Here is a 27,867-nt window from a genome sequence, read left to right as displayed (position 1 = left end):
TCCGTCCTTCCGGTCTGTGCATGCGCAGTCCGAAAAAAAAAAAGGTGAAAAAAATAAATGCCGGATCCGTTTTGCCAGATGACATCGGATAGACGGATCCGGCATTTCAATGCATTTTTCTGACTAATCAGGCCTTTTTCTGACTGATCGGGGTCCTGATCAGTCTTACAAATGCCTTCAGTTGGCATACGTTTTGCCGGACGGCGACGGAACTGCTTGCCGGATCACTCTGCCGCAAGTGTGAAAGTAGCCTAACGTGTCTAATGCTATGTTCCTGGTACAGGCTCCTCCAGAGCTAATTTTCAAGTGTCATAGCAAAGGGGCTAAATACTTATGTCCATGCGAAATTTTAGTTTTCCCCTTTTTTAATCAATTTGCAAACTTTTCTAAAAATCACTTTTCACTTTCTCATTATGTTGGTCTAAAGTACAGGTTGATGGGAGAAAACTTGATTTTTTTTATTTTAGCACAAGGCTGCAACCTAAAATATAAAAAAAAGTGAAAGAAGACTTTCTAAACACACTGTATTTGCAGCTTAATCCAATTCAAGAGAAACAGGCTTTGGCTGCAATACCAAGCACAGTCACTATATAATGTATGGTGCTGTGCTTGGTAAGCTGTGAGGAAACTGCAGCACTCATTCGAACACTGTGGTCTCTTCAGACAGCTGGGTGCCGAGTCTCATACCTCGCTTATCAGATATTGATCACCTATCCTAAGGATAGATCATCAGTATTGAAAGCCCCTTTAATGTAATAGATTGAGATGGAGACAAATCCCATCAAGAGTTTTCCAAGAAAGTGGCAACTGGAGAGAAATATAGAGTCACTACATGATGCAATCGGTTGGCCAGATGGTTGATTCAATCTCTGGATCTTTGGCACACAGTATATAAATATTGTATTGGGTTGTTTGAAGATAAGGTACTTCAAAAGATCCAAATCCACAATGTATTTATGATATGCCTCACTTAAAGGCAATTTTTTATTGTTGAATTGTACTAATTTTTAGCTGAAAATCATTTTCTAAATCAGTCTTTATTACAAATGTGGAACCCTTTTTTCTGTACTGGGCTGAGATGCTCGAATAGAGGAATCTGAATTTTCTCTCAGCTCCGTCAGCCAGCTAATATGAGGGCTCCTTATCTCTGCTCTCTGACATTATAAACACTCATTATAGCTCAGTTCTTATCTTACCATTAAGAATGCAACTTAAATAAGTGTTTATGACCTGAGTAAATTAGAGATAAGGATTATTAGATGAACGGCACAAAGTGAAAGTAAAAAGTACTATTCACACAGCTTGAGAAACGATTAACTCTTTGTGACAGAACGGCTCAATATTTTTAATTAAGACCAATTAAAAAAAATTTTTTAGCCTAAAATGAGTAAAAAATCACTAAAGAAATATCATCCGAATGGTGCATATAGACTCTAATGTATTCTTTAGGCGGTCTTAAATTTGCAATCAGAGGGCATGGGCTCGTAAATCACTGATGTAAAGGAAAACTGGATTAGGATATTTTATTTCTTCTTTAGTCTTACTAGGATTGTTACAGTCCATTCCCTGTCAAACCATATATCTGTTTTGTGACAAGTGCAATATATGTGGTAATTACAGGATGGTTTAAATTGCCATTTCTTTTGTAAACCCTAGTGATTGCATTGTAACTGCACACAGTTGGTGACTGTCAAATCATCTCTAACTGGTTATTAAGAAAAATGCATTTTCAGTCTTAGATATCTAAAACATGTTGGGGCTCTATTTCCAAATCAAACCACTCAACTTTAGTAACTTGGCAATATGATAACCCTTATTCAATGTGTTCAACAATATAAGGCAATACTTATAACAAGATTATGGGTCATATCCTATGCTGGCATGGATATCTTGTTCATAGTGGCCCCATTGCAAGGTTGCCCCATTGCCTTCGGTGTTTTCTTGTATTTACAGTCGTCTGATAATTTGTAAATCGTAGGGACTGTTCATATCAGATTTTTGCCCAATGTTTAATATATATTTATATATATATATATATATATATAGTTATTAGAAAAAAAAAATGCAAAAGCATAGCACACCTCCTGGCAAAATAGTCAAACGTCAATTGTGCTGGCCAAATGCCTGGGTCAGACTCAGAGCATCTCCAAACTTTCAGCTACTGTGGGTGTTCCTCATAGAGGGATGAAAGAAGGACAACCTGCGCTGCATATGCACAGAAATGTAATTGAGAATACAAAACCAGGCAAGATTTTGGTGCAACTTCCTAGCTCTGTCAATTAACAGTCAGAGGGAGGGCTGGCCAGAGAAAGGAACGGAGCTTGTGTGCAACAAGAATAAAGACACAGCCCTCGTTACACTTTTGTCCTGATTTGCATATTTAAAAAAAAATGGATCATGAATGCAAGGAACCAGGTGAACAATACCTAATGGGGATTATGCTTTGTTTCTTAGGGAGGTCCCTGGTACAGACTCCCTTGAAGTTTAAACCCCAGCCTGCTGTACCTGTGGGAGAAGAACATACTCACCTGCTTCCCAATGCTCCACTCCTGCTCCATGGCTCCCTTTACTGGTCTTCTGGTCTCCAACTGTAAAATTCCAGATGAACAGGGTCAGGTGCACCACTGCATACAATGATTGTTCTCAACAGTGATGCATCCGCAAGCAGCACATCACTGCTGGTTTACCTGCCCTTGGCGACATGTCAACATTGAAGCCAGTCATTAGCTGCAGCATCTTGTCATCCAGAAGTTTACAGACAGGAACCAGAGGACCAGTGAAGGGAATGGGACATAGTGTTGGGGAGGAGGTGAGTATGCAATTGTTTGGTTAGAATACTAGTGCATGGGGGCTGTTTGGTTTTCAAATACCCCACTATAATTTTTGAAGATGGTCCTCTTCCAAATGTAATATCTGTGTCTATTGGTCAGTGTGGAGAGTGGCTACAAAGTGTCTCTGTGTCTTTAAATCAGATAAATTATTTTTATTGTGAAGGAGTTGAGTGGTTAAAGCAGCTTAGCACATTGATTTGCCTATTTACGTATCACTTAGTCTTTTGCATAGCAGTCTTTTACCAACAGTTTTATTTTACAGAATATTATATTTATGGCAAATACAACATTGTTTTTTTTAATCTCCAACTATAGCAAGATATACGTACAAACTGCTAAATCTAGAAAATGTAGAATAATTCCAAGTTGCGATCTTAATGAATATAAAGTATAGCCTTAGCATTAACTTGTATACCTGTACAATAATATCACATAAAAAGTTGTAATTCCAAGATTTTTATATATCCAATTACTTTGAGTAAGCCATGCATAGCGAAACTATTGACATACTGAGCAATTTTGCTGATAGTAAACTGCTCAAGCCTATGTCAGCAGAACCCTGGTGTAACAGAGTTCCTACAATTCATCATGTACTATAATGATCCAAATTGCACAGAAAGTGCACACAGCATTTATTTGTGTGGCCAATGAATGCTACATTATTTATAAAAATAAAATTCAGCATTTGAGGAATTTGATAAAATGACATTTCAAGCATTTTATTTCAAATACTTATATGGGTTACAGGTAAACTGGCTAAGCAATTACATGAGTATTAATATGTTATAATAAAAGTCTTTTACCTGAAGAGTTAAAGAAAAATAAGGAGGATCAATATTCATCTGGAATATGTGCTTCTATGCATCAAAATAGGTAGTTTTATTTGGACTACATGAAATACAGTGGGTGGGACCCTCACCTATCAGACATTGGGGGCATATCCTAGTGATATGCCCCCAATGTCTGAGGTGAGACAACCCCTTTAATATAATGTAAGATAGAAACAACACAAGTACAGTAAACACAAAATGCAGCTTAGAAATTATCATTCCATTTATTGAAATTAAAGATTTATTCAAAACCCAAGAATCTCACATATGTTAAAAAAAAGTATTTGCCCCCTAAACCTAATAACTGGTTGTCTCATCCTTGGCAGTAACAACTGCAGTTAAACATTTGTGATAACTTGTGATGAGTCTTTCACATTCCTGTTGTACAATTTTGGCCCACTCTTCTTTGCAGAATTGTTTTAATTTTGCCACATTGGAGGGTTTTCGAGCATGAAATGTCCATTTAAGGTCTTGCTATAGCATTTCAATAGGATTCAAGTCAGGACTTTGACATGGCCAGTCCAACAACTTAAATTTCTTTTGAACCATTCATAGGTGGTCTTACTTATGTGCTTCAGATCATTTTCCTTAAACGATCCCAACTGAACCTGAACTTTAGGTCACAACCTGACAGGTGGATATTCTCCCTCAGGATTTTCTCATACAGAGCAGAATTCATGGTTCTATCAATTAAGAAAAGTTGTCATGCAGAGGCAAAGCAACCCCAGGGCAACACAATACCACCACCATGTTTACTTGCTGGTATGTTGTTCATATGGAGGATTGCAGTGTTAGCTTTACACAGATGTAACAGTTCCACCTTTGACTCATTAGTCCATAGAATATTAATGGGGGTCTTCTCCATGTTTTTGGGAAAGTTTGACAGATGCATATCTCAACATTAACTACGTTTTCTCTGTTTGTGGATAATGGCTCTCACTGTGGTTTGCTGGTGTCCCAGAGTCTTATCAACAATTTGGTAACCGTATCTGGACTGGTAGATTTCAGTGACTTTCTTTGGCATCTGTATTTCAATCCCGTGGCATGATGTGCTGTATTTTGAGACCTTCTACTCTGTTTCACATTGTCACAGGTTTCAGTTTATGTGATGATTAGATTCAACAGGTCTATCAGTAAGGCCTCATGCACACGACCGTTGTGTGCATCCGTGGCCTTTGTGCCGTTTTCCTTTTTTTTCGCGGACCCATTGACTTTCAATGGGTCCGTGGAAAAATCGGAAAATGCACCGTTTTGCAGCCGAGACCGTGATCCGTGTATCCTGTCCGTCAAAAAAATATGACCTGTCCTATTTTTTTGACGGACAACGGTTCACGGACCCATTCAAGTCAATGGGTCTGTGAAAGAACACGGATGCACACAAGATTGGCATCCGTGTCCGTGATCCGTGGCCGTAGGTTACTTTCATACAGACGGATCCGAAGATCCGTCTGCATAAAAGCTTTTTCAGAGCTGAGTTTTCACTTTGTGAAAACTCAGATCCGACAGTATATTCTAACACAGAGGCGTTCCCATAGTGATGGGGACGCTTCTAGTTAGAATATACTAAAAGAACTGTGTACATGACTGCACCCTGCTGCCTGGCAGGTGCTGCCAGGCAGCAGGGGGCAGACCCCCCCCTCCCTCCCCTGTAGTTAACTCATTTGTAGCCAGTGGGCCCCCCCCCTCGCTCCCCTGTAGTTAACTCGTTGGTGGCCAGTGGGCCCTCTCCCCTCCCTCCCCCTCCTAATTAAAATCTCCCCCCCATCACTGGTGGCAGTGGAGAGTACCGATCAGAGTCCCAGTTTAATCGCTGGGGCTCCGATCGGTAACCATGGCAACTGGGACGCTACTGCAGTCCCGGTTGCCATGGTTACTTAGCAATTTGTAGAAGCATCATACTTACCTGCGAGCTGCGATGTCTGTGTCCGGCCGGGAGCTCCTCCTACTGGTAAGTGACAGGTCTGTGCGGTGCATTGCCTAATGATCTGTCACTTACCAGTAGGAGGAGCTCCCGGCCGGACACAGACATCGCTGCAGTAGCGTCCCGGTTGCCATGGTTACAGATCGGAGCCCCAGCGATTAAACTGGGACTCCGATCGGTACTCTCCACTGCCACCAATGATAGGGGGGGAGATTTTAATTAGGAGGGGGAGGGAGGGGAGGGGGGCCCACTGGCCACCAACGAGTTAACTACAGGGGAGGGAGGGGGGGCCCACTGGCCACCAATGAGTTAACTACAGGGGAGGGAGGGGGGGCTGGCCACCAACGAGTTAACTACAGGGGAGGGAGGGGGGGCCACTGGCTACAAATGAGTTAACTACAGGGGAGGGAGGGGGGGGACTGGCCACCAATGAGTTAACTACAGGGGAGGGAGGGGGGGCTGGCTACCAACGAGTTAACTACAGGAGAGGGAGGGGGGGGCCCACTGGCTACAAATGAGTTAACTACAGGGGAGGCAGGGGGGGCTGGCTACCAACGAGTTAACTACAGAGGAGGGGGGGCCCCACTGGCTACCAACGAGTTAACTACAGGGGAGGGGGGGGCTGGCTACCAACGAGTTAACTACAGGGGAGGGAGGGGGGGCCCACTGGCTACCAACGAGTTAACTACAGGGGAGGGAGGGGGGCCCACTGGCCACCAATGAGTTAACTACAGGGGGGAGGGGGGGGTGGCCGCACTGGCCACCAATGAGTTAAAAACAGGGAGGGGGTCTGCCGGGGGCAGGGGGCAGTCATGTACACAGTTTTTTTGTATATTCTAACCTGAAGCGTCCCCATTACCATGGGAACGCCTCTGTGTTAGAATATACTGTCGGATCTGAGTTTCACGATGTAACTCATATCCGACAGTATATTCTAACATAGAGGCGTTCCCATGGTGATGGGGACGCTTCAAGTTAAAATATACCATCGGATTGTAGAAAAATCCGATCCGATGGTATAAAGGGACTCCTGACTTTACATTAAAAGTCAATGGGGGACGGATCCGTTTGCAATTGCACCATATTGTGTCAACGTCAAACGGATCCATCCCCATTGACTTGCATTGTAATTCAGGACGGATCCGTTTGGCTCCGCAAGGCCAGGCGGACACCAAAACGACTTTTTTTATCATGTCCGTGGATCCTCCAAAAATCAAGGAAGACCCACGGACGAAAAAACGGTCACGGATCACGGACCTACGGACCTCGTTTTTGCGGACCGTCAGAAAAATACTGTCGTGTGCATGAGGCCTAATTGGTATGGATAATGAAGTTGATCCCAAATGTTAAATGAATTTAGTTAACTGGTTGATTAAGTGGACATATACTTTTTTCCATATGGCTAGGTAGGGCTGTACAACATTTATCCTTTAATAAAGGAAATCAGCATTTAAAACAGCATATTTTTTTTGTTTACAAAGAAATAAAAATGTAAAGAAATGTCTAGTTCACTCAGTTCCCCTCCAGTGTTCCCCTCCAGCTGGTACTGCTTGCAGATCTTCAGCAGTGATGCTGCATACAGTGTTTGTGATGTTTTCCTTGTGTTCATCCAGGGCATGTGGATTGTTAGTGTACACTTTCTGTTTTAAATTTACCCACAAATAAAAATCGCATGTGGAAAAGTCTGAGGAACGTGGTGGCCATAACCTCCTGCTCACAGTTTGCTCCTCTGTGAACAGTTCATGAACCGATGCCAGTGAGTTCTGTGAGGTGTGGCATATTGCCTCATCTTGTTGGAAAAAGCAGGACATTTTTTCTTCTGGTGTCAGTTGGTTGAAAGATGTCCCGGTAAATTGCAGTATTCACAGTTGATTTGAAGAAAATTGGACCCACTATTCGTGCTCCTGACACTGCGCACCAAACGTGAAGTGGTGATTCGTGAGTTAAATGGGGATTGTCAGTGGGCCAGTACCTCTTAATCTGGGTATTTATGTGACCTGATAAATGTAACCAAGCTTCGTTCGTCATGAAGTACAGCAATGGGTCCAAATGTTTACCTTTGTCAGACTCTTTCAGTTCCTGCACACACATTATTTAGTACAGTTTCAGGTTCCGAGATTTCAGTGCTCGCTGGCACGTCGTTCACCAACTTGCTGAGACAGTCTTGGAGTTGATTTTTTGAGGTACTTGGAGGCCTCGGTTTTTTCATGTTTGCAAGAGAGCCAGTTTGAAGCCATTTCTGAACCAGACTCTTCTGAAAATGTATCCAGGTTCCTTTTAAACTTCTTTCAACTAGTTTTCAGCTAGTTAACAATCATATTGTGTGGCTGAGAGTTATGTAGTGTTACTTTTCATACAGTAACAAACCACTATGACAAAATAGAAACCTTCTTTCTTTTAAACATAAATGTCTATACAGACATGCTCATTCCTTGTTACTTACTACTGTGCTACTTCCATAGAAAACACACCCCATTAATGGACATATATTTAAAGGGGTTCTGCAGTTTGTTTTAACTGATGATCTATCCTCTGGATAGATCATCAGCATCTGATCGCCAGGGGTCCGACACCTGGGACCCCCGCCGATTAGCTGTTTGAGAAGGCAGCGGCGCTCCAGCAGCGCCGCGGCCTTCTCGCTGTTTACCGCTGGCTCAGTCACGTCACGACTAGTATCACTGGCCTGGGTGAGGCTAAGCTCTGTTCACTTGAATTGAGCTCAGCCCCGCCCAGGCCAGTTGATAATAGTTGTGATGTCACTGGGCCAGCGGTAAACAGTGAGAAGGCCGCGGCGCTGCTGGAGCGCCGCTGCCTTCTCAAACAGCTAATCGGCGGGGGTCCCAGGTGTCGGACCCCCGCCGATTAGATGCTGATGATCTATCCAGAGGATAGATCATCAGTTAAAACAAACTGTAGAACCCCTTTAACAGGGTTTTCCAGGATTACAATATTGATGGGATCCTTACACATGCAGGTGAATAAGAAATGTACATTCATGCCACACCAGATTTAACTGCCACATGCAAGTTATACAAAACATGATGTTTTACCCACAGTCAAAAATTATGTTTTAACCCTTTTAAAGGGATCTGGACTTTGCTGCTCTGATCCCCAGATTGTATGTACAGAACTATGTAACTATGCTTTGGGTCAGTACAGGGTAACAGAGAAAATGCCGAGGCCCAGCAGAATCCAAATACTGAGTCAATATTTCATTGGTTGCTAGATTGCTTGCATGATTGTAAATAAGGCTGCTGAAAACTGGCCATTACCAACCCAGTGATCTGGATCCCGTTAAGGATCTTTAAGGTATTTGATTGATTATTTAGGGATTTAGTATGTAGGGGAATGAAACTGTTTCTTCAGCATCTGAAGGAGCAGGAAGAGATGGCGCTTCCAGATTTGTATAGTTACTACTTGGCCATTCAGGCTAAATATTTGTCACCAGTGACCAAAAATCTGCCTCACATGCTTTGGAGGTTTATGGGATCGATACTAGCAGATATTATGTATTCCAGATCTTGGAGATATGTATCTTCTCTTTGGTGCTAATGATTCAATGAATGGAAAGCCATTACTCAACATAATTCCAGAAGGTATAGCACACCCTGAGGAAAATATGGTGGATTAAGGATAGTTTTCCTGTTACACTACTCTGGAGGAATGTACGGTACATTTTAAAGAGCATAATAAAACAGGGGGTATACATACTGGGAAAGTAAATGTATATTGAATATTAGCCACCTAATGGAAAGGAGACTGATAGTTAATCTGAAGAACGTAAGACATGACTTGGGTCAGGGAATTTCTTCCTTTCTACACAACTGTCTCATGCACATAATGGGAAATTCCACATGTTATAGATCTGATTATGAGAACTTTAAATGTAAAGGGACTGACATCTATATTATATCATTTTATTCTCAGACAGACATTAGAAAAATCTCCTATGAAATATTTGAGGTATGGAAAGGAAGGGTTGGACCAGTTAATGCTAGACATTTACTTGAATGTTCGTTTTATTCAAGTTAATGGGAGAGGAAGCTGCTAAATTCACTGTACCATTACTACAATGTAGACGGTGTGCAGGTAAACATTGAAGAAAAATGCAGTTCTCACACTAACAGTCTCTTCAAACAACTGATTGGCTGGGGCTCCTAGAGTTTGAACCCTGACAATCTGATATTGATGAGCTATGTGGAGGATAGGTCATAAGTAGGGATGAGCGAATCGACTTCGGATGAAACATCCGAAGTCAATTTGCAGAAAATTTTGTTAGAATACTGTAGGGAGCAAGCGCTCCGTAGAGTATTAGAATGTATTAGCTCAGATGAGCCGAAGTTATTACTTCGCAAAGTCTCTACTGTAAAAATTATTTTACCAAACTCCGCTTCGGTTCCAAGTATTCTAACAAAGTTTTATGCGATTCGCTCATCCCTAGTGATAAGTATCATAAAACCAGTGTATTCCTTTAAACCCTATAACAGAGATCTGTGCCTACAGAGCATTCTTTCATTCTGACTGATGGAGCTTGGGACTGCCTTCTATGATCCATATGCTCTAACATGGCATATTAATAGGGTTGCCTCCATGAGCAAACACTTCAGGAATATATCGCATTGCAAACAGAAATAGTACCGAATATTTTACAGATCATTCTTCTATTTGCAATGTCTGCTAAAGCCAAAGACTAATATAATTAATTAAATCCTTAATTTGGCTTTTGGATGTTATTCTGGAACATTCAGTCATGTCTTGGCACTCAAGTATAGCACATATTATGTAGGATAGACGAGACAGGGGCACCAAAAATAGCTCCTGCAAATGAAAATAATCTTCTATAACCATGTAGAGTTTGTTGCCCAAGTGCTTAACTGCTGAGGGAATCTTTTTTAATATCATGTTGTTGCAGCTTTTATGGGGGGTCTTGACACTTGTCTCACGGTTTCTTTTCTCTTTAATGGCAAAATGAGCTTATTTTAACTGTAGGCGATACAGGAAGACACAGTCTATAAAGCTACACTGAAAGCAGAGTACTGAGATATCAGTCACCTATTATCGCTCTCAGGCTGATGCGTTTTTTTTTCTCCTCATCAGTCCTGCATCCTATCAGTAAGTGAAAGTCATGAATGTTTTATGTTCATGAACCTTGCAGAGAGCTCAAAGGGAAGTTTTCAGAAATGTTTCCATTGTTCTCTTTTAATACAGAGCTTGCAAGGAATTACAATGAGAATATCTTCTAGGCTAGGATAGGCAAAATAAAATTTGAACAGTCTGTGTCTTGACTGTTTTATACTGATCTTCTTGAAAAGAAATGTCTAGTGATTATTGTCCATTTTAAAATAAAGTTTGAAAAACTATTTTTTATTGCCATTAAATAATTTTGACTGTTTTATGCTGGATGGACTGATCAGCATGAAACAAGATACAATTTAAAGGGGTTGTGTATGATATCGATGGCCTATCGAGTTCATCAATATTACGTCAGTGGGGTCCGACTCCCGGCACCCCCACCGATCTGATATTGATGACATATCCTAAGAAAAGATCATCAATATTATGGCACTGCACAACCCCTTTAAATGTATCACAAGACACTAGTAGGATGTCAGTGATAGCATTTAGTGCTTAATTCCAGATTTGGGGGGTAGTATCTTTCCTTGGGCAGAGAGTGCCTTAATCGGTGTGAGGAGACTTATAGACCATACATGCTCCTCTGGAATTCTGGGAAGAAAGAGATGCAAATGAGCTCTTAAAGAGGACCTTCCACTAGAATAAAACTTCTAAACTAACTATACAGACATGTAGAGCGGCGCCCAGGGATCCCCCTGCACTTACTGTTATACCTGGGCGCCGCTCCGTTCTCCCGGTATAGCCTCCGGTATCTTCATAGTTAGGCTCCACCCAGGGGAACCTGCCGGCGTCTCCTTCTCCCATGCTGTAGCGCTCAGCTCATAGCCTGAGAGAAAAAAAAGCCTCTCAGGCTATGAGCTGAGCGCTGTGATTGGCCAGCGCTACAGCATGGGAGAAGGAGGCGCCGGCAGGTTCCCCTGGGTGGAGCCTAACTATGAAGATACCGGAGGCTATACCGGGAGAACGGAGCAGCGCCCAGGTATAACAGTAAGTGCAGGGGGATCCCTGGGCGCCGCTCTACATGCCTGTATAGGTAGTTTAGACGTTTTATTCTAGTGAAAGGTCCTCTTTAACAAGCTCTGCCTCTAATGCAACCAGATGTAAGGCAGCTATCCTATAAGTAAATGTTGGACCCTTTAAATAGGCCTTGAGACATGACTCGAATATTAACCCCTTAGTGACCACCAATACGCTTTTTTTAAGGCCCATCTAATGGGCCTTAGGCTGGACCAATGCCTTTTTAAGGTGGCCTGTTCTAAGAGCTGCACGGGTTCCCTGTGTGGCGGAGAGCAGGGGCTCTGCCCTCACATGAGAGCCACGCTCCTGGTCTAACAGCCTAAACTGGAAGGAGTGCCAATCCAGGCTGCTTAACCCCTAACATGCTCGCGGCATGTATGTGGTGACAGAAGGAGCGTTTCAATAAAAAATATCTGTAAAAATAAAATCTCCCCCATTTTTGGTATTGCTTCATCCGTAACAACCCCAACTCAACAAATATCATGTACATTATCCCCTACGGTAAAAAAAGCAAAAAAAAATAAAATGGCAGAATTGTTCATTTATTTTTAGTCACCACCGAAAAAACTTTAATAACAAGCGATCAAAAAGAGTAATTCATCCCAAAATGGTACCAAGTCGGCCCGCAAAAATCAAGCCCTCATACAACTCCATATAAAGAAAAATAAAAAGTTATAGGTCTTGGGAAGAGGAGGTGCAAAAAGATTTTTTCGTGCTAAAAAATGGGGTTTTATTGCAGAAAAGTAGTAAAACGAAAAAAAAAATGTACTTGTTATCGCTGTAATTGTTCTGACCCAGAGAATAAAGATATTATGTTATTTATACGTAAAAATGAAGGCCGTAAAATTTATAGCGTAAAAACTCAGTGGCAGTTTTGTTGTTTTTTCCGATGTCCCTCCCAGAAAGAGTCAATAAAAGTTCATCAGAAAGTTATGTGTACCCCAAAATCATACCATTAAAAACTACAACTTGTCCCATAAAAAATAAGCCCTAATACAGCAATATAGATGGAAAAATAAAAAAGATATGGGGACAGATTTATCATGACTCTGACAGCTCACTCCACTTTCACATATGGCTAAAGTCCGTTTTAGCCAAGTCAGATTTATGATCGGCCCTTTAAGAGTGTAATAAATGTGGTTTGACGGTAGCAGTTTATCCGTCAGTAAGCAGCTTTACAAAAGTCGCACATCTTTACGAAAAAGTCGCAAGTTTTTATGAAAAAGTCGCATGTTCTAGTAAAAAGTCTCATCAGAGAAGCATGGTCCTCACTGGAGTGAAATTGTGACTTTTTGCGACTTTTTTGCGACTTTTTTCGACTTTTTAAATAGTCCCAATAGTAAATCTGTCTAGAGGTTCATTTACATAAGGAAACACGCCCACTTTCATAAAACTGGCGAGCATAGTGCAGAGCAGAAAAAAGTCGCAAATTTGTGCGCAGTTTAAGCGATTGCGCAAAAAATTGCGACTTTTTCACTCCATTATTCTGACTTGAGCTAATGATAAATCTGGCCCATAGTTCTTGGAAGGTGAAAATGAAAAAAGAAAGAAAAACGCCTTGTCACTTTGGGGTTTAAAAAGCCAGCACCTCATCTGCAGACAGCAGTTTTGGGGTGATTGCCCCTCATCAGTGTATAGCAGAACTGGATGAAAGGCCTAAGTCAGAATTTTGGGGGTATTATCTCTCCTTAGGGAGAGAGCACCTTAATCAGACTAAATCGATTAAGGTACTGACCTCACCCCTCTTGCCAGACCATTAATTTGCTGGATCTATAAATGATGAAACCTCCTAGTTCATCAAATATAGTTCCTCTACAGACAGACATCTGTACAATTGTGATGCGCTGATGAGCCATCGGGACTACTTTTACAAAGTTGAGACTATATTTTACTGTGTATTTTGGTCCCCTGATGAACCATTGGGAATAGTTTTACAAAGTTGGGACTATATTTTACCATGTATTTAGATTTTACTATAGCACTGGAGAACTATCGGTCAGCACTGTGGCTCAGTGGTTGCTGCACGCTGTGTTTTTTGTCTGGTCTCCTCTCGGCATGTTTGCCATGCTGCGGCCAGATCTCTGTCCGGTCCCCATTATAGTGAAAGGGGTCAGGCGGACTTCCGGCAGCACACATTATGGATACAGCCTGAAAAGTTGTACGCCAGTGTGAAACTGGCCTTAAACTAGTATTACTTAGCAAAACATGAAGGCCCTGCCAGCAAGGGTATGGCCAAACAGTCAGGTTTCTGCATGCAGTTTTGGAAGCCACAATCAGGAGTGAATCATGAAAGGAGAGAAAGTATAAAGAACAGATATGACTACTCTACCTTTTTTTTTAATTCATTCCTAGTTTTGGCTTCCAAATATGCATGCACAAACCTGACTGTGTGGCCATACCCTAAAGCAGGGATGGTCAACCTGCGGACCTCCAGCTGTTGTAAAATACAACTCCCATTATGCTCTGCTGTAGGCTGATAGCTGTAGGCTGTCTGGGCATTCTGGAATTGTAGTTTTGTAATGGCTGGAGGGCCACAGGTTGGGCATCCCTGTCCTAAAGCATCACTGACAGCGCTTTTGGTGTAATTCCTCTGGGGATATGTTGTATGTTCACTTTGAGCAGGGTTATACAGAGAGATCACTTTTGTGTTTTGACTAGTAATTTATCATATACTGTGTAGAATTTGTATCTTCTTGTACTTATATGCATTTCCAGCTTTCTTCCACCCTCCATAAAATTGGCCTAAAAGGGGAGGTCTCTGTACATTTGCTAAAATAAGAAAAGAAGCCATACTTACTCCTTTTCTCACTTGCTGCTTCCAGTGCTGGGCCCTGCCGCTGACATCGTCTGTACATGTGCTAAAATAACAAAACGAGGAGTACAAAGCCATTTTCTCACCTGCCATTGACATCATCTTCCTGGCTGCTGCAGTGATGTGCCATGCACACAGGTCTCCGTGCAGCCAGTCACTGGCCTCAGCACTATATAGGATATGACTACTGAGGCCACTGATTGGCTGCATCTGTGACCTGTGTGTATGGGATGTCACTGTGGCAGCCAGGAAAACAAACAGTGGCAGGGAACAGCCCTTAAAGGGGTTGTCCGGGTTCAGATCTGAACACGGACATGCCCATAATTTCACCCAGGCACCACCCCTGATGTTAGCATCGGAGCATCTCATGCTCCGATGCGCTCCCTTGCCCTGCGCTAGATCATACAGGGCGAGGGTTTTTTTGTTTACAATAATACACTGCCAGGCGGAAGCTTCCGTCATGCAGCGTGTTTGGTGACGTCACTGGCTCTGATGGGCGTGCTTTAGCGCTGCCCTAGCTGTTTTACATGCTAGGGCAGCACTAAAGCCCACCCATCAGTGCTGGTGATGTCACCGGGCTTCCTGGCAGCCCCATGGAGAGCAGGGTACGTCACCGGAACTCCGGAAAATGCCTTTGTCATGCGCAATTTAGCACGGGGCGAAGGAGAGCATCGGAGTGTGAACTGCTCCGATGCTCAAGTCAGGGGGGTGCCTGGGTGACAATGGAGGTATGTCCGGGTTCAGCTCTGAACCCAGACAACCCCTTTAAAGAAGCAAGGGGAAAATGGTGCACATCAATTCTTTTGAAAGGGGCTGGCCGAGTTTTTGTTCAATTTGGACAGCCCCTTTAATGTATGAGACAGGATGTCAACAAAATCTGAGTATAGTGCTGCAAATATGTTGGCTGGTGCTGTATAATTAACAGAAATAACTACAAAAATTCAATATTTATTTGGTCTAGATTTTATTACATACAGAATGTTTGCGTTTATTGCCACTTTAAAAGTGTATCCTGTTAAATTTTGCTGTAATCCTACACATGGGTTTCCTGTCAAATTCCACACAATTTCTAATGTATAGTGTTCAATGTTTGCTTAGAGTTCTTGTGATGAATTCCAAGCATTTATATAGGCCCTGCTTTACACAAGTGGTATTTAGATACAGAATACTTTTACTGAAAGACATTCAGGGGCAGAGAACTAAAAAATTATCAGATTTTTCTCTTTTTATTTAATAAATAGGAGTTTTGTAAAGAGCAAATAATTCACATGATGCTCACAATACTGTTCCAGTTATGGCTCTATATCAATTCTTTGTTTAAGAGAGTCAATATAGATGGGCATGATCGCTGGATCCTTGTTACTCTTTGAAACTGTGACATCATGTTCATTCCTTGTTAGACAGATTAACCTCTACTATAGATGGAGGCAAACACCACAGAAAGTGAATTATTTATATAGTAATCAAATATAACATTCATTCTACGACATTGATTCAACCAATGTTATTAATTGACCACCTTTCAACCTTACAGACAATGGCCCAGATTTACAAATCCAATAGGTGGCGCAAATTTAGAACCACTGTCTAGGCCTGCACCAGATGTATCACAGAGGATCAGGCTGGATGATAAATGTGGTGCAGGGATAGACACGTTTTTATGACTCTATATGAACTTTTGGTTGCCTTAAGGAGAAAAATACTATGCTCACCACCTTAGCTCCACCGTAATAATGGGGAGATCAGCAGACAAGATATGCAGCCGGTCTAAATTAAAATTTTTTTTTATTGTATATTAATTTGGAAAAAATACACGGTACAGATGTATATGTGCATATATATATATATATATATATATATAAATTGATATATTGTGAGCAGGTGAACACTGCTGGAAGGTATGTATATCTAACTCAGATACCTTAGCTGGGTGGGATAGCTAAAATCTGGTATGCAATAGTCTCAGCAGCATGTAGGTTGCTGAGACAAGGTTGTTTTTGGTATATTCTGGGCTGGATTTTAGTTGGATTGGCAGATAGGACTGGAAGTGGGATCAGACAATCCACACCCTTTCAGGACGCGTGTTCCCTTGGCCCAGAGAGGATCGCTGGTGAGATCTGCGATAATCAGACTGGGATAAAGCACCTCCCACTGTGTCACTTAGGGACGGAGAGTGTTATCTTGGAACAGAGACCTGCAGAGGCTCTGAGTGGTCTCAGCCAGGCAGGCTGAGGGGCCACGAGACTAGGTGACAGCCCGAAGTTTGGGGGACACAGTGACGCCTGCGGGACAAGGGTCACAAGGTCAGAGTCAGGAGTACTGCTAAGCCTAAGTTCCCCAGACATACTGATCTTGCTACAGCCTGGAGGCTGTTGTACAATTGGCTGAGGAAGCCGAACCTGATACTGTGTCTGAACAGAAAAAGAGATATATCCAGCTCACCCGTAGTTGTCCTGTGATAGGTGCACGGAATGACCCAAGTAAGTCCTTATATATGCTCATAAAAAAAACAGAGATCCAGCACCAGTCTAGATCTTTTCGGTCCGGTCTTTATTTCACCAAAGTAACATAAACATGTCCAGTGGCACCTTTTCCCACTCACACACGTGTGGATTACTTTGGTGAAAGACTGGACCGAAAAGATCTACACTGGTGCTGGATCTCTGTTTTTTCACTGTGTCTGAACAGTCCTGTATAGGTGAGTCAGGGAATGTGTTTGTATTAGCAAGTGCCAAGCCGGGCAAGTGTTTATTTTGTATTGTTTTGTTTGTGAAGACTGCCAAATAAATGCACCGTTTGGACATTAAATCCGTTGTCCGGAAGGAAGTTTGTGACGGTGATCCCCTGTAAGAAAGACGATCTCTTACAATATATATACTGTATATATAGATGTTTTTTTTTTATATAGTTATTATTACAAATTCAATGTACAGTACATAAATGCACCCCAGGTCTTTGATCTCACCTAATTATTGTGAAAATCATAGGTTACTTTTAAATTGCTGGGATTCCATCTCACTATCTGTCGTGAACAAGGAGGCATAGACAAGTGGGCTGTATGGATTTTTGAATGAAGCTTATGGATTTTATGAAGCATTAGACCTCTTTTTATAGCGGTTGTCTTACTTTGAGACAGAAGTTTATGTGCAAATTTGACACAAAACAGCACATCTTAGGCTGTGCCCCTTTTCTTCAAAGCTCAGCCTCCTTTCTGGTGACCCCCTTTTTCAAGTAAGTCAGAAAAAAGTGTAGAAACCCTAGTTGCATATATTATTACATATTTTTCCTCAAAGAAGAAATATTACCTTATGTAACATTTTTATTACTAGTCATACAGTATTTACGGTATATACCATTATGGTAGAATATGCTATTGGCACCTTAGTTTGTCACATTTTCCAAAGTTATCAATTATTCTTAGTATTTTTCAGCTATCAGTCAAAACAATTATGAAATCATTTCAACTTCTTTAAGATCAATGGTTTGTCTATTAAAATGATTTGGAGTGACATTCATACAAGCAGTATAAATCCTGCCAGCTTTTGTTGCCATGTAGACCTCTTTGAAAGCTTTCCAGATAGTCACAAAGTCGTAAAGTTTTATAGTTTAATAGATGAAACCATAAACTATTGAAATTAAAAGACTATGGGGAAGCTGTTTCGGTGTCCTCCAACATCACAGGAGCAGTCTCCTTACGGTAATTTAATACATCAGTTTTACACATTGTACACAATTCCCCATGATACATCCTCATTAAAACTGATTAAAGTCAATGTCTTACTAGCAAATAGTTGAGTCAGCTATTGTAAGATAAAACAAGACACCGTCCTTCATGCCTCAGCGATAGCATCTATTTCTAAGAAATTGGCAAAATATATTGACTATTTGGTGAGGATATGCGGTACCGAAATACTGATACAAGATTTTGATCAATAGAGATAATTAGTGTTGGGCGAGCATGCTCGGCCAAACACCATTTTGAGTCTAGCATCGAGATGCTTTGCACATCGCACTGTTCGGCCGAGTCTCCTCCCCGCACGTTTGTTGGCTGCTACGCAGCCAATAAACGTGCAGAGCAGTATTGACATTCACTGTAATGCCGTAGCCATGTTGGTTACTGGCATTACAGTGATTAGCTGTCCGGAACACGGCATCGGGTGCTATATAGCACCCGATGAAACATGCTTCGGCTCAGTCTTAGTCAGGGCTAGTGATGGCCTTGCGGTTCGCCCGGCGATCGGTACGCGGCGAACTTTGCTCGTTTGCAATTCGCCGAACATGCAAACATATGGCGATATTCGCGCCCGCCATATTCTTTTACGTTGTGAAGAACTTTGACCCATGACACATCCATCAGGTGGTACAGGACAGCCAAATGAAAAGTTTCAGCCCATGGACATACCCCCTACCTTATAAATAGACCCAACCTGGCCGCCATTTTACATTCAGTCTTTTTGTCAGTGTAGGGAAAGGTTGCTGTGTGGAGCAGGGACAGACTGTTAGGCCTCTTTCACACGGGCGTCAGTTTTTTTGCCCGGATAAGAGCCGGGTGCGTTGCGGGAAAATGCGCGATTTTCCCGCGCGAGTGCAAAACATTGTCATGCGTTGCACTCGCGTGAGAAAAATCGCGCATGTTTGTTACCCAAACCCGAACTTCTTCATAGAAGTTCGGGCTTGGGATTGATGTTCTGAAGATTGTATTATTTTCCCTTATAACATGGTTATAAGGGAAAATAATAGCATTCTGAATACAGAATGCATAGTAAACCAGCGCTAGAGGGGTTAAAAAAATAAAAAAAATAATTTAACTCACCTTAGTCCACTTGATCGCGAAGCTGGCATCTCTTTGTGTCTCCTCTGTGCTGAGCGGCTGAACAGGACCTGGGGTGAGCTGCTCCATTAAATACCGGTTAAGGACCTTCGATGACGTCACTCCGGTCATCACATGGTACGTCACATGATATTTTACCATGGTGATTCACCATGGTAAAAGACCATGTGATGACCGGAGTGACGTCATCGAAGGTCCTTAACCGATATTTAATGGAGTAGCTCACCCCAGGTCCTGTTCATCAGCAGAGGAGACACAAGGAGATGCCGGGCTTCGCGATCAAGTGGACTAAGGTGAGTTAATTTTTTTTTTATTTTTTTTTAACCCCTCTAGCGCTATTGTACTATGCATTCTGTATTCAGAATGCTATTATTTTCCCTTATAACCATGTTATAAGGGAAAATAATAATGATCGGGTCTCCATCCCGATCGTCTCCTAGCAACCGTGCGTGCAAATCGCACGGCATCCGTACTTGCTTGCGGATGCCATCCGATTTTCACACACCCCATTCATTTCTATGGGGCCTGCGTCACGTCGAAATCGGACAATATAGAGCATGCTGTGATTTCAACTGAACGCACAAGTGATGCGTTAAAAACAACGCTCATGTGCACAGCCCCATAGAAATGAATGGGTCAGGATTTAGTGCGGGTGCCATACGTTCGCCGCACGGATCACACCCGCACGGAAAACTCGCCCGTGTGAAAGGGGCCATAGGGACAAAAACGCTATCAAATAGGTCCACAAAAGTCCTTTTAAGGACCGGGTATAGCTGTACTATTGATAGGTGTGCAGCTACACAGAGTGACAAACACAATTAGAAAAAAAAAATTATAACTGGTGTGATATACCAAAAAATCGCCCCCCCAAAAAAACTGATTGAAGCGGGGTGTTATATACCAATAATATACTTTCTTTATAGTGCATTTGGGTACTGCAGCATTTGTTTGCAGTTTTGCTGCGTTCCCTTTGCTACACAGAGTGACAAACGGTATTGGAAAAAATAATTATAACTGGTGTGCGCGTACGCGAAAATTATATTGCCGATATTTCGCATTGAAAAAAATAATGAATGGAGATCGCAAATTTGAATAATACATCTGGTATGTCACTGTCCATGTTGTGGGACTATTTGTGCACTTCTAGTAATTATTTCTTGGCTGCAAATATGAGCTGAAGGTTTTTCAGGTTCGCCTGCCATAAAAATGAATGGGACCCGTCACGAACTTGCTTTTGCGAACCGTCCCGGCAGATGTTCGTCCAACACTAGTCAGGGCGAGCTGCAGCAGAAGGGACAGATAGTGTAGGGACAGAAAAAGTTTTTTTTTTTAGGCAGGGTTTAGTGTTGAATGGTGTTAGAGACCCAAAAGTCCTTTTGAGGACTATTGTTTTATCTGGCTGCAATATATATTATTAGCGGAACCTGTGCTAAATTGCATGCAATTGTTTGGCCGCTGCTGACAGTGGCACAACCTATGCTACATCTGTTGTGTTGCATTTGCGCATTCTAAATATCGGTGACATTCAGCGCAATTGATTGGCCGCTGCTGACAGCGACATTACCTGCGCTACACCCTCCTGATGAGGACAGCGAAGTCTTCTCTGTTGGGACTCTGGCACACATCGCTGACTTTGCTATGCTGCCTTTGCCTTGACCCTCGCGTTACACGCAACATCGATTACTGGTTGTTCACCCTTCACGACCCCCCCGCTACAAAGAGAACTTTTCATCTCTCATTCCTGTGGTGGAGAGGACGAGCAAAATGGTGCAATACCAGAAGGTCCTTGTGGAAGAATTGCTCCAAAAATTTCCAGCTGACAACGCTGGCTTCAGAGTCCGTAGTTCCTTGGATAACCAAGGAGGGGAGACGAGGGGAACACACAGCAGTTCCAACAGAGGCAGGGCAACACTCTCCAAGGCCTGGGACAGTTTCATGACACCCCGCCAGCACCCTCACCCTGATGCGCGGCCTAGTGTCACAAGGAGGGAAAAGTTTTGGAAGATGGTGAAGGTGTACGTAGCAGACCGTGTCAGCATTCTCAGTGATCCATCTGTGCCTTACAACTATTGGGTATCCAAGCTGGACACGTCGCACGAACTGGCTCGACACCTTGGAGGTGCTGGCCTGCCCTGCGGCCAGCGTTTTGTCAGAGCGGGTATTTAGTGCTGCTGGGGGCATAATAACTGATAAGCTCATCCACATGTCGATTTAATGCTCTGGTTCTCCCATTGACTTCCATTGTGCTCTGGTGCTCTGTAGAGCACCCGAGCATCCCAAAGTGCTCTGCTCGAGCCCCCGAGCACTTTGGTGCTCGATCAACACTAGTCGTAATTATTGATATAAGGTGTTTTTCTTTCTTTTTTTTGCAAGATCTTGATTTATAGAGATGTAATTATAAATATTTTCTCCAGTCCATACTTAGTGAAAAATAAGCTGAGTCTGTCAGCGCTCTAAGGCCTCATGCACACGACCGTTGTGTGCATCCGTGGCCGTTGTGCCGTTTTCCGTTTTTTTTGCGGACCCATTGACTTTCAATGGGTCCGTGGAAAAATCGGAAAATGCACCGTTTGGCAGCCGCATCCGTGATCCGTTTTTCCTGGCCGTGAAAAAAATATGACCTGTCCTATTTTTTTCACGGCCAACGGTTCACGGACCCATTCAAGTCAATGGGTCCGTGAAAAAACACGGATGCACACAAGATTGTCATCCGCGTCCGTGATCCGTGTCCGTGATCCGTGTCCGTTTTGTCCTATCATTTCAATGGCAAACTTGACTTAGATTTTTTTTTCATTCTTCATGTCCGTGGATCCTCCAAAAATCAAGGAAGACCCACGGACGAAAAAACGGTCACGGATCACGGACCTACGGACCCCGTTTTTGCGGACCTTAAAAAAAAACGGTTGTGTGCATGAGGCCTAAGTCTACCCACAGCACGGAGTTTCCAATGCACATCTGCAGTTGAGTGTGGTACGGCGCAGGTACTAGATTTGGAGAAGACTGTGGATGAAGCAGGAGGTGTCATCCATGTCACTCATACCATAAGACATATGGCATGGCAGGATTTTTTTTTTTGCAAGCCTTCTTGCACCTCCCCTACCACAGTTGAATGGCATTTCTCCCTCATGCTTAAGACCTGAGTCATTTTATACTAGTGACAATCCCAAAAATCCTAGGGAGTCAGTTAAGCTGGCTTCACAAGTTGTAGTAGTATGTTTTTCACCTGTTAAAAATTATGCGGCTGGTTGGTAGCCATCGTTTCACATGTGACAGCAATAAGAAAGCAATGCACCAAAAATTTCTATGAAGTTGAAGCGTAAAAAAACATGTTGTGATTGTATTGGCAAACATCTGGTTCCTAAGGCTACTTTCACACTTGCGGCAGTGTGATCCGGCAAGCAGTTCCGTCGTCGGAACTGCCTGCCGGATCTGCCGATCTGGATGTGACTGAAAGCATTTGTGAGACGCATCCGGATGCGGATCCGTCTCACAAATGCATTGCAAGAACGGAAGGATGGATCCTGGCACTAATACATTCCTATGGGGAAAAATGCCAGATCCGGCATTCAGGCAAGTCTTCCGTTTTTTTTCGCCGGAGATAGAACCGTAGCATGCTACGGTTTTATCTTTTGCCTGATCAGTCAAAATGAAGACATCCTGATGCATCCTGAACGGATTCATCTCCATTCAGAATGCATGGGGATATGCCTGATCAGTTCTTTTCCAGTATAGAGCCCCTGGGACGGAACTCTATGCCGGAAAAAAAATAAACGCTAGTGTGAAAGTACCCTTAGTTTGTAAGTTTTTCTTTTTTTCAATTCTTGAAATCACAAGCTATAGTCTAGCAGCTTTTTTCCTTTCTTTTTCTCCTCTTTGGCACTATTAGTGGTGACGTTCAGAAATGCAGTAACACTGTCTCAGCAGTCTCCATCAAAGGGTCAAGCAGCTCGAGTGAAACTGACACCAGCTCCGAATCAGACTCTGAGAGTAGTTCCAGCGAAAGTGAGAGCAGCAAGCCATCTGCATGTACCAGCCCTGAGGTAAGTCATTTTTCACAAACATGTGAGTAGTCTTTGCACAGCCTTTCACTGAGAATGCTTCAACCCCCAAGTGCAATGTAGCCTGTTAGTTTACATACTGATAGCTGGTGTCCTGCAAGCGTGAGGATCCTGTTCCTGAAGTTTGGTGGCGATGAGGTTTAGAGCTGCAGTCTCACATAACAGATCACTTTAGCTGGAGAGGAATAGATCGTATCAATAAGATAAAAGAATACACAAAAGTAGTAGAAGTAGAAATAATACCCAACACTGATTTAGTAGTACAATAAAATGTATGATTTGAATATTTATTACAGATACTGAAGTCCTTCCATGGAAATTAATGACGGATCTGGCATTCCGGCAAGTGTTCAGGATTTTTGGCCGGAGAGAAAACTGCAGCATGCTGCGGTATTTTCTCTGGCCAAAAAACGTAAGAGGGACTGAACCGATGCATCCTGAACGGATTGCTCTCCACTCAGAATGCATTAGGCTACAACTGGTCAGTGGAACTCAACACCGGAAAAGAAAAACGCTAGTGTGAAAGTACCCTTAGACGATTCGGTTAATAACTTGTTTGTAACATAGGTAGCAGCTGGTAGATGGGAAATCTACAACATGTTAGTTGTATGATCTACATTGCTGATATTCCTATCTGTATTAAATATGAGATTATTATGTCTATTTAATCATTATTATCAGAGTGTTAACGGAAACCTTCCTGTGATATTCTCATGTATTCTTGCAATACACTTACTACTGACTAAAAAGGATTGCAGAAGTTACAATAATCAAAACTGGATAACCAACAACATGTGATGAGGTAACATTTTAAAAATCGTCCCTTAAAGGTAACCTTTCACCATGAAAATTCAAAGTCATTTACAGGCAGCATGTGACAGAGCAGGAGGAGCTGAGCAGATCGATATAGAGTTTTATAGAAGATTCAGTAAAACTTGTAATTTACTTATATATACCTGTGCTCATTCTGGGCTGTGAAGTCCAGGAGGCGGTCCTATCAGTGACTGACAGCCTTCCCTATATGACTATGTATACAGAGACAGCTGTCAATCACTGATAGGACCGCCTCCTGGACTTCAAAGCCCAGAATGAGCACAGATATAAATGAGTAAATTACAGGCTTGATTGAATCTTTTTCCATTAAACTGTATATCAGTCTACTCAGCTCCTCCTGCTCTATGCCATATCGCCTGCAGCTCAGACATCATGTTCAATGTGGCAGGTTCCCTTTAAATTCTGATCTGGAGAGTCCTGCTGCAGAGTGGGGGCTGGGATTGGATGTTTATGCATGTTTGTTCATACAGACGGGACTACGGACAGGATGCGAGCAGAACATGGATACGTTCCAGCAGTAGAGTAGCCTGCATGACAGCTTTCTATAAACAATCCTCATCAGCGGCCCCTGAGATGAGACATATTTTTAAGGCTTCTTTCACACTAGCGTTTGTTTGCAGATCCGTCATGGATCTGCAAAACCGCTTCAGTTACAATAAAACAACCGCATGCATCCGTCATGAACAGATCCGGTTGTATTATGTCTTCTATAGCCAAGACAGATACGTCATAGAAACATAGAATGTGTCGGCAAATAAGAACCATTTGGCCCATCTAGTCTGCCCAATATAAACACCATTGAAAGTCAATAGAGGATGGAGCCGTTTTCTATTGTGGTCCCCATTGACTTACACTATGTGTCAGGACGGATCCGTTTTGCTCCGCACCACATTGTGGACAGAAAAACGCTGCTTGCAGCATTATTCTGTCTGCGATGGGAGCGCAACCAAATGGAACGGAATGCATTTCGGTGCATTCCGTTTTGTTCAGTTCAGTTTTGTCCCCATTGACAATCAATGGGGACAAAACAAAAGGGTTTTCATCCGCTATTGAGATCCTACGACTAATCTCAATAGCGGAATTGAAAACGCTAATGTGAAAGTAGCCTAACAAAGACTGCTACTTTTTTTAAAACAAAGACTGCTACTTTTTTATTCTGTGTATACTTTACAATCTACAAGTACTGTATGTCCTTTCATTTTCTTAGTTATTAGTTTCATTCCATGTGATTTTGAGCACAGCAGGATAAATCACAATGTGAAATAACTCATATAAAAAGGTGGGAACCATAGTCTATATATTTTAAGATATTTTCCAGATAAATATATATTTATAAAAAAAAAATCTGATTCAAAATGCAGCCATTTGTAACTCTATATATTTTTCTTTACCTTCATTCCAGAAATCATTGTGAGATTGGTTACAATTACCATTTATATAATGCTTTAATCTATGAATATTTGACACAGGGAAATAATGTTTTCACGTGCTATACTTCCCAATACCATACAACATGGTTTTAAATAAAGTGTTTACATTTTTTAACAAAGGTTTTGTGAGCTTAGAGCTGCTTTTTCCATTATGATGAATGTTTAGAGAGGTTCAGATTATCTCTGTGGATATGAATAGTTATAGGTAGATTATTAGGCTCGTCATTGCCATCACTTGACTTTAAACATTTTTCTTACAGACTCAGCACACAACTGCAAACAAATGGCAGCTGGATAAGTGGTTGAACAAGGTCAATCCAAACAAGAATACCATTCTCAATCAGTCATCAAACCTAAATCATGGAGGAGTAAATCAAGGTGAACAGGGCTGTAAGAAGGTATCTCAGGCTGATCAGACATGTCCAAGTCACAGAGATGACAGGAGCCCAGTCAGAGAAGACCGGAGTGTTAAAGCACCGCGCACTGTTATAGGAAACAGAGGTGTGAAGCTTCGACCACCGCCACCTGTTGCACGTGCTGCTACAGTTGTGGTTGCCGTTCCCACTGAAAACACATCTGGAAGGACACCAGCAGTGTGCAGAAAGCTTACAAGGAGGATAGAGAGGACATCTAGTGGTGATAATCTGAACTGCCACAAGCTAGATGATCATACTCTCAGCCAAGGAATTCTTGGGAGTGAAATATCTGAACAAACGAAGTTGACTTGTTATAGCAGAGAATTGCATAGAAAGGAATCTAGAGCAACTCTGCTTGATCACAAAAGTAGGCGAACTCAAATTACTAGATCTGTTCCTAAATTCAAAAGGGATATTGGCCTCTCATTGCAACTTTCTGAACACAGCACAGAAACAGAACCAGACATACCTCCTTTTTGTAAAAATAACTCTGCTTTTACATCAGAAGGAAATCACAGGAATAATGAGTGTGGACGTACTAATATAAACCAAGGTAGTCCTTATAGCACACAACATTTTATTAGTAGGAGGACTACAATTGACGTTGCCCCTGAGCTGGAAGAGCACTTTTATACTCTAGTTCCTTTTGGGAGAAATGAATGCTCAACAAAGGACCACAATGATATCAAGTCATTATGGGTTCAGATTGATTTAATGCTTTTGTCAAGAATTCCACACTGTGTTCCTCAGGTGAACCTCAATATGAATAACAGCTCAGAGAAGATACCAACTTCATCACAAAGTAAATGTTTACTCCAAGTGAGAGAGAACCCTTTATTGAAAATGCGACGGAAACGTAAGGTATGTTCAGTGTTGTTCCACTTACTGTATAAATGTGTCAAGTAAATGACACCCTGTTTTCTGCGATTTTCAGTTGACTGATGACTTCAGGCTGATGACTTATCAGTATCTGATCCCGCTGATCATTTGTTTGAGAAAGCAGTGGCCTTCTCTCCACTTTTCCTAGGTCAAGGATAGGTCATCAATAAAAAAAGTCCTGGAAAACCCTTTTAAGCTGGCCATTCAAATTCAGTAGCTGACGGCTATATCACCCTACAATCTCCTCCTACACACACACATGTTCAGTGTGGCCAAGAGTATATGTGTTGTCAGTGGGGATTGAGGAGGAAGGCACCTCTCATGGCAGCTTATCTTGTGGGAGAACAAAAGGATCTGGTAAATACATTCAGTTTGCCCAATCCTTCTGTCCACCAACATCATCTGTCGTGAGAGAGCCACAAGTGCCATGAGCGCCCCATACACATTAAACATTCAGCTAATGCACTAAAGTGTATGGGGGCCTTTACACCTAGATGGTACGCAGATGCTACATAATTAAGCCTAAAATATTAGCCCATGATACTTATTTGCTTTTCAGACAATGGGGGAGATTTACTGATAAAAAGAATTCTGGGTTAAATTGTACCCAAATTTAATGAACATGCCGTGCACCAATATTTAGAATTATTTTACACCTCACCAGACCTTTTTTTTATTTTTAAAGTGGGTGTGGCTATGTGGAGTCATAAAACGGGGTAGATCTATTAATGGTGTGCGCCATTATTTTGTTTGAAAATTACCAGTGGAAAATAAGCCAACCAAGAGGTAGCACAACAAAGGGAACAGTGTCTAACATGTAGAAAGACACGTCAAATTTTTTATATATCCCACACTACAGTGATAAACTTGGCGCA

General features: G+C 42.2%; 1 protein-coding gene across 1 annotated transcript in view; it reads left to right on the top strand.

Annotated features, from left to right (window-relative positions):
* The window catches only part of AFF3 (AF4/FMR2 family member 3), a 162,117-nt gene that overhangs the window by 79,195 nt on the left and 55,055 nt on the right, over window positions 1–27,867 (top strand). The window contains exons 5-6 of the mRNA XM_044286032.1: window positions 23,262–23,415; window positions 25,958–26,974. Coding sequence (XP_044141967.1) covers window positions 23,262–23,415; window positions 25,958–26,974 — 1,171 coding nt within the window. The remainder of the gene's footprint in view (window positions 1–23,261; window positions 23,416–25,957; window positions 26,975–27,867) is intronic.

Source organism: Bufo gargarizans, chromosome 3 (genome assembly GCF_014858855.1).
Source record: "Bufo gargarizans isolate SCDJY-AF-19 chromosome 3, ASM1485885v1, whole genome shotgun sequence".
NCBI classification, from domain to species: domain Eukaryota; kingdom Metazoa; phylum Chordata; class Amphibia; order Anura; family Bufonidae; genus Bufo; species Bufo gargarizans.
Note: the sequence above shows the minus strand (reverse complement) of the source record. Positions and strands in the feature narration are given on the sequence as shown.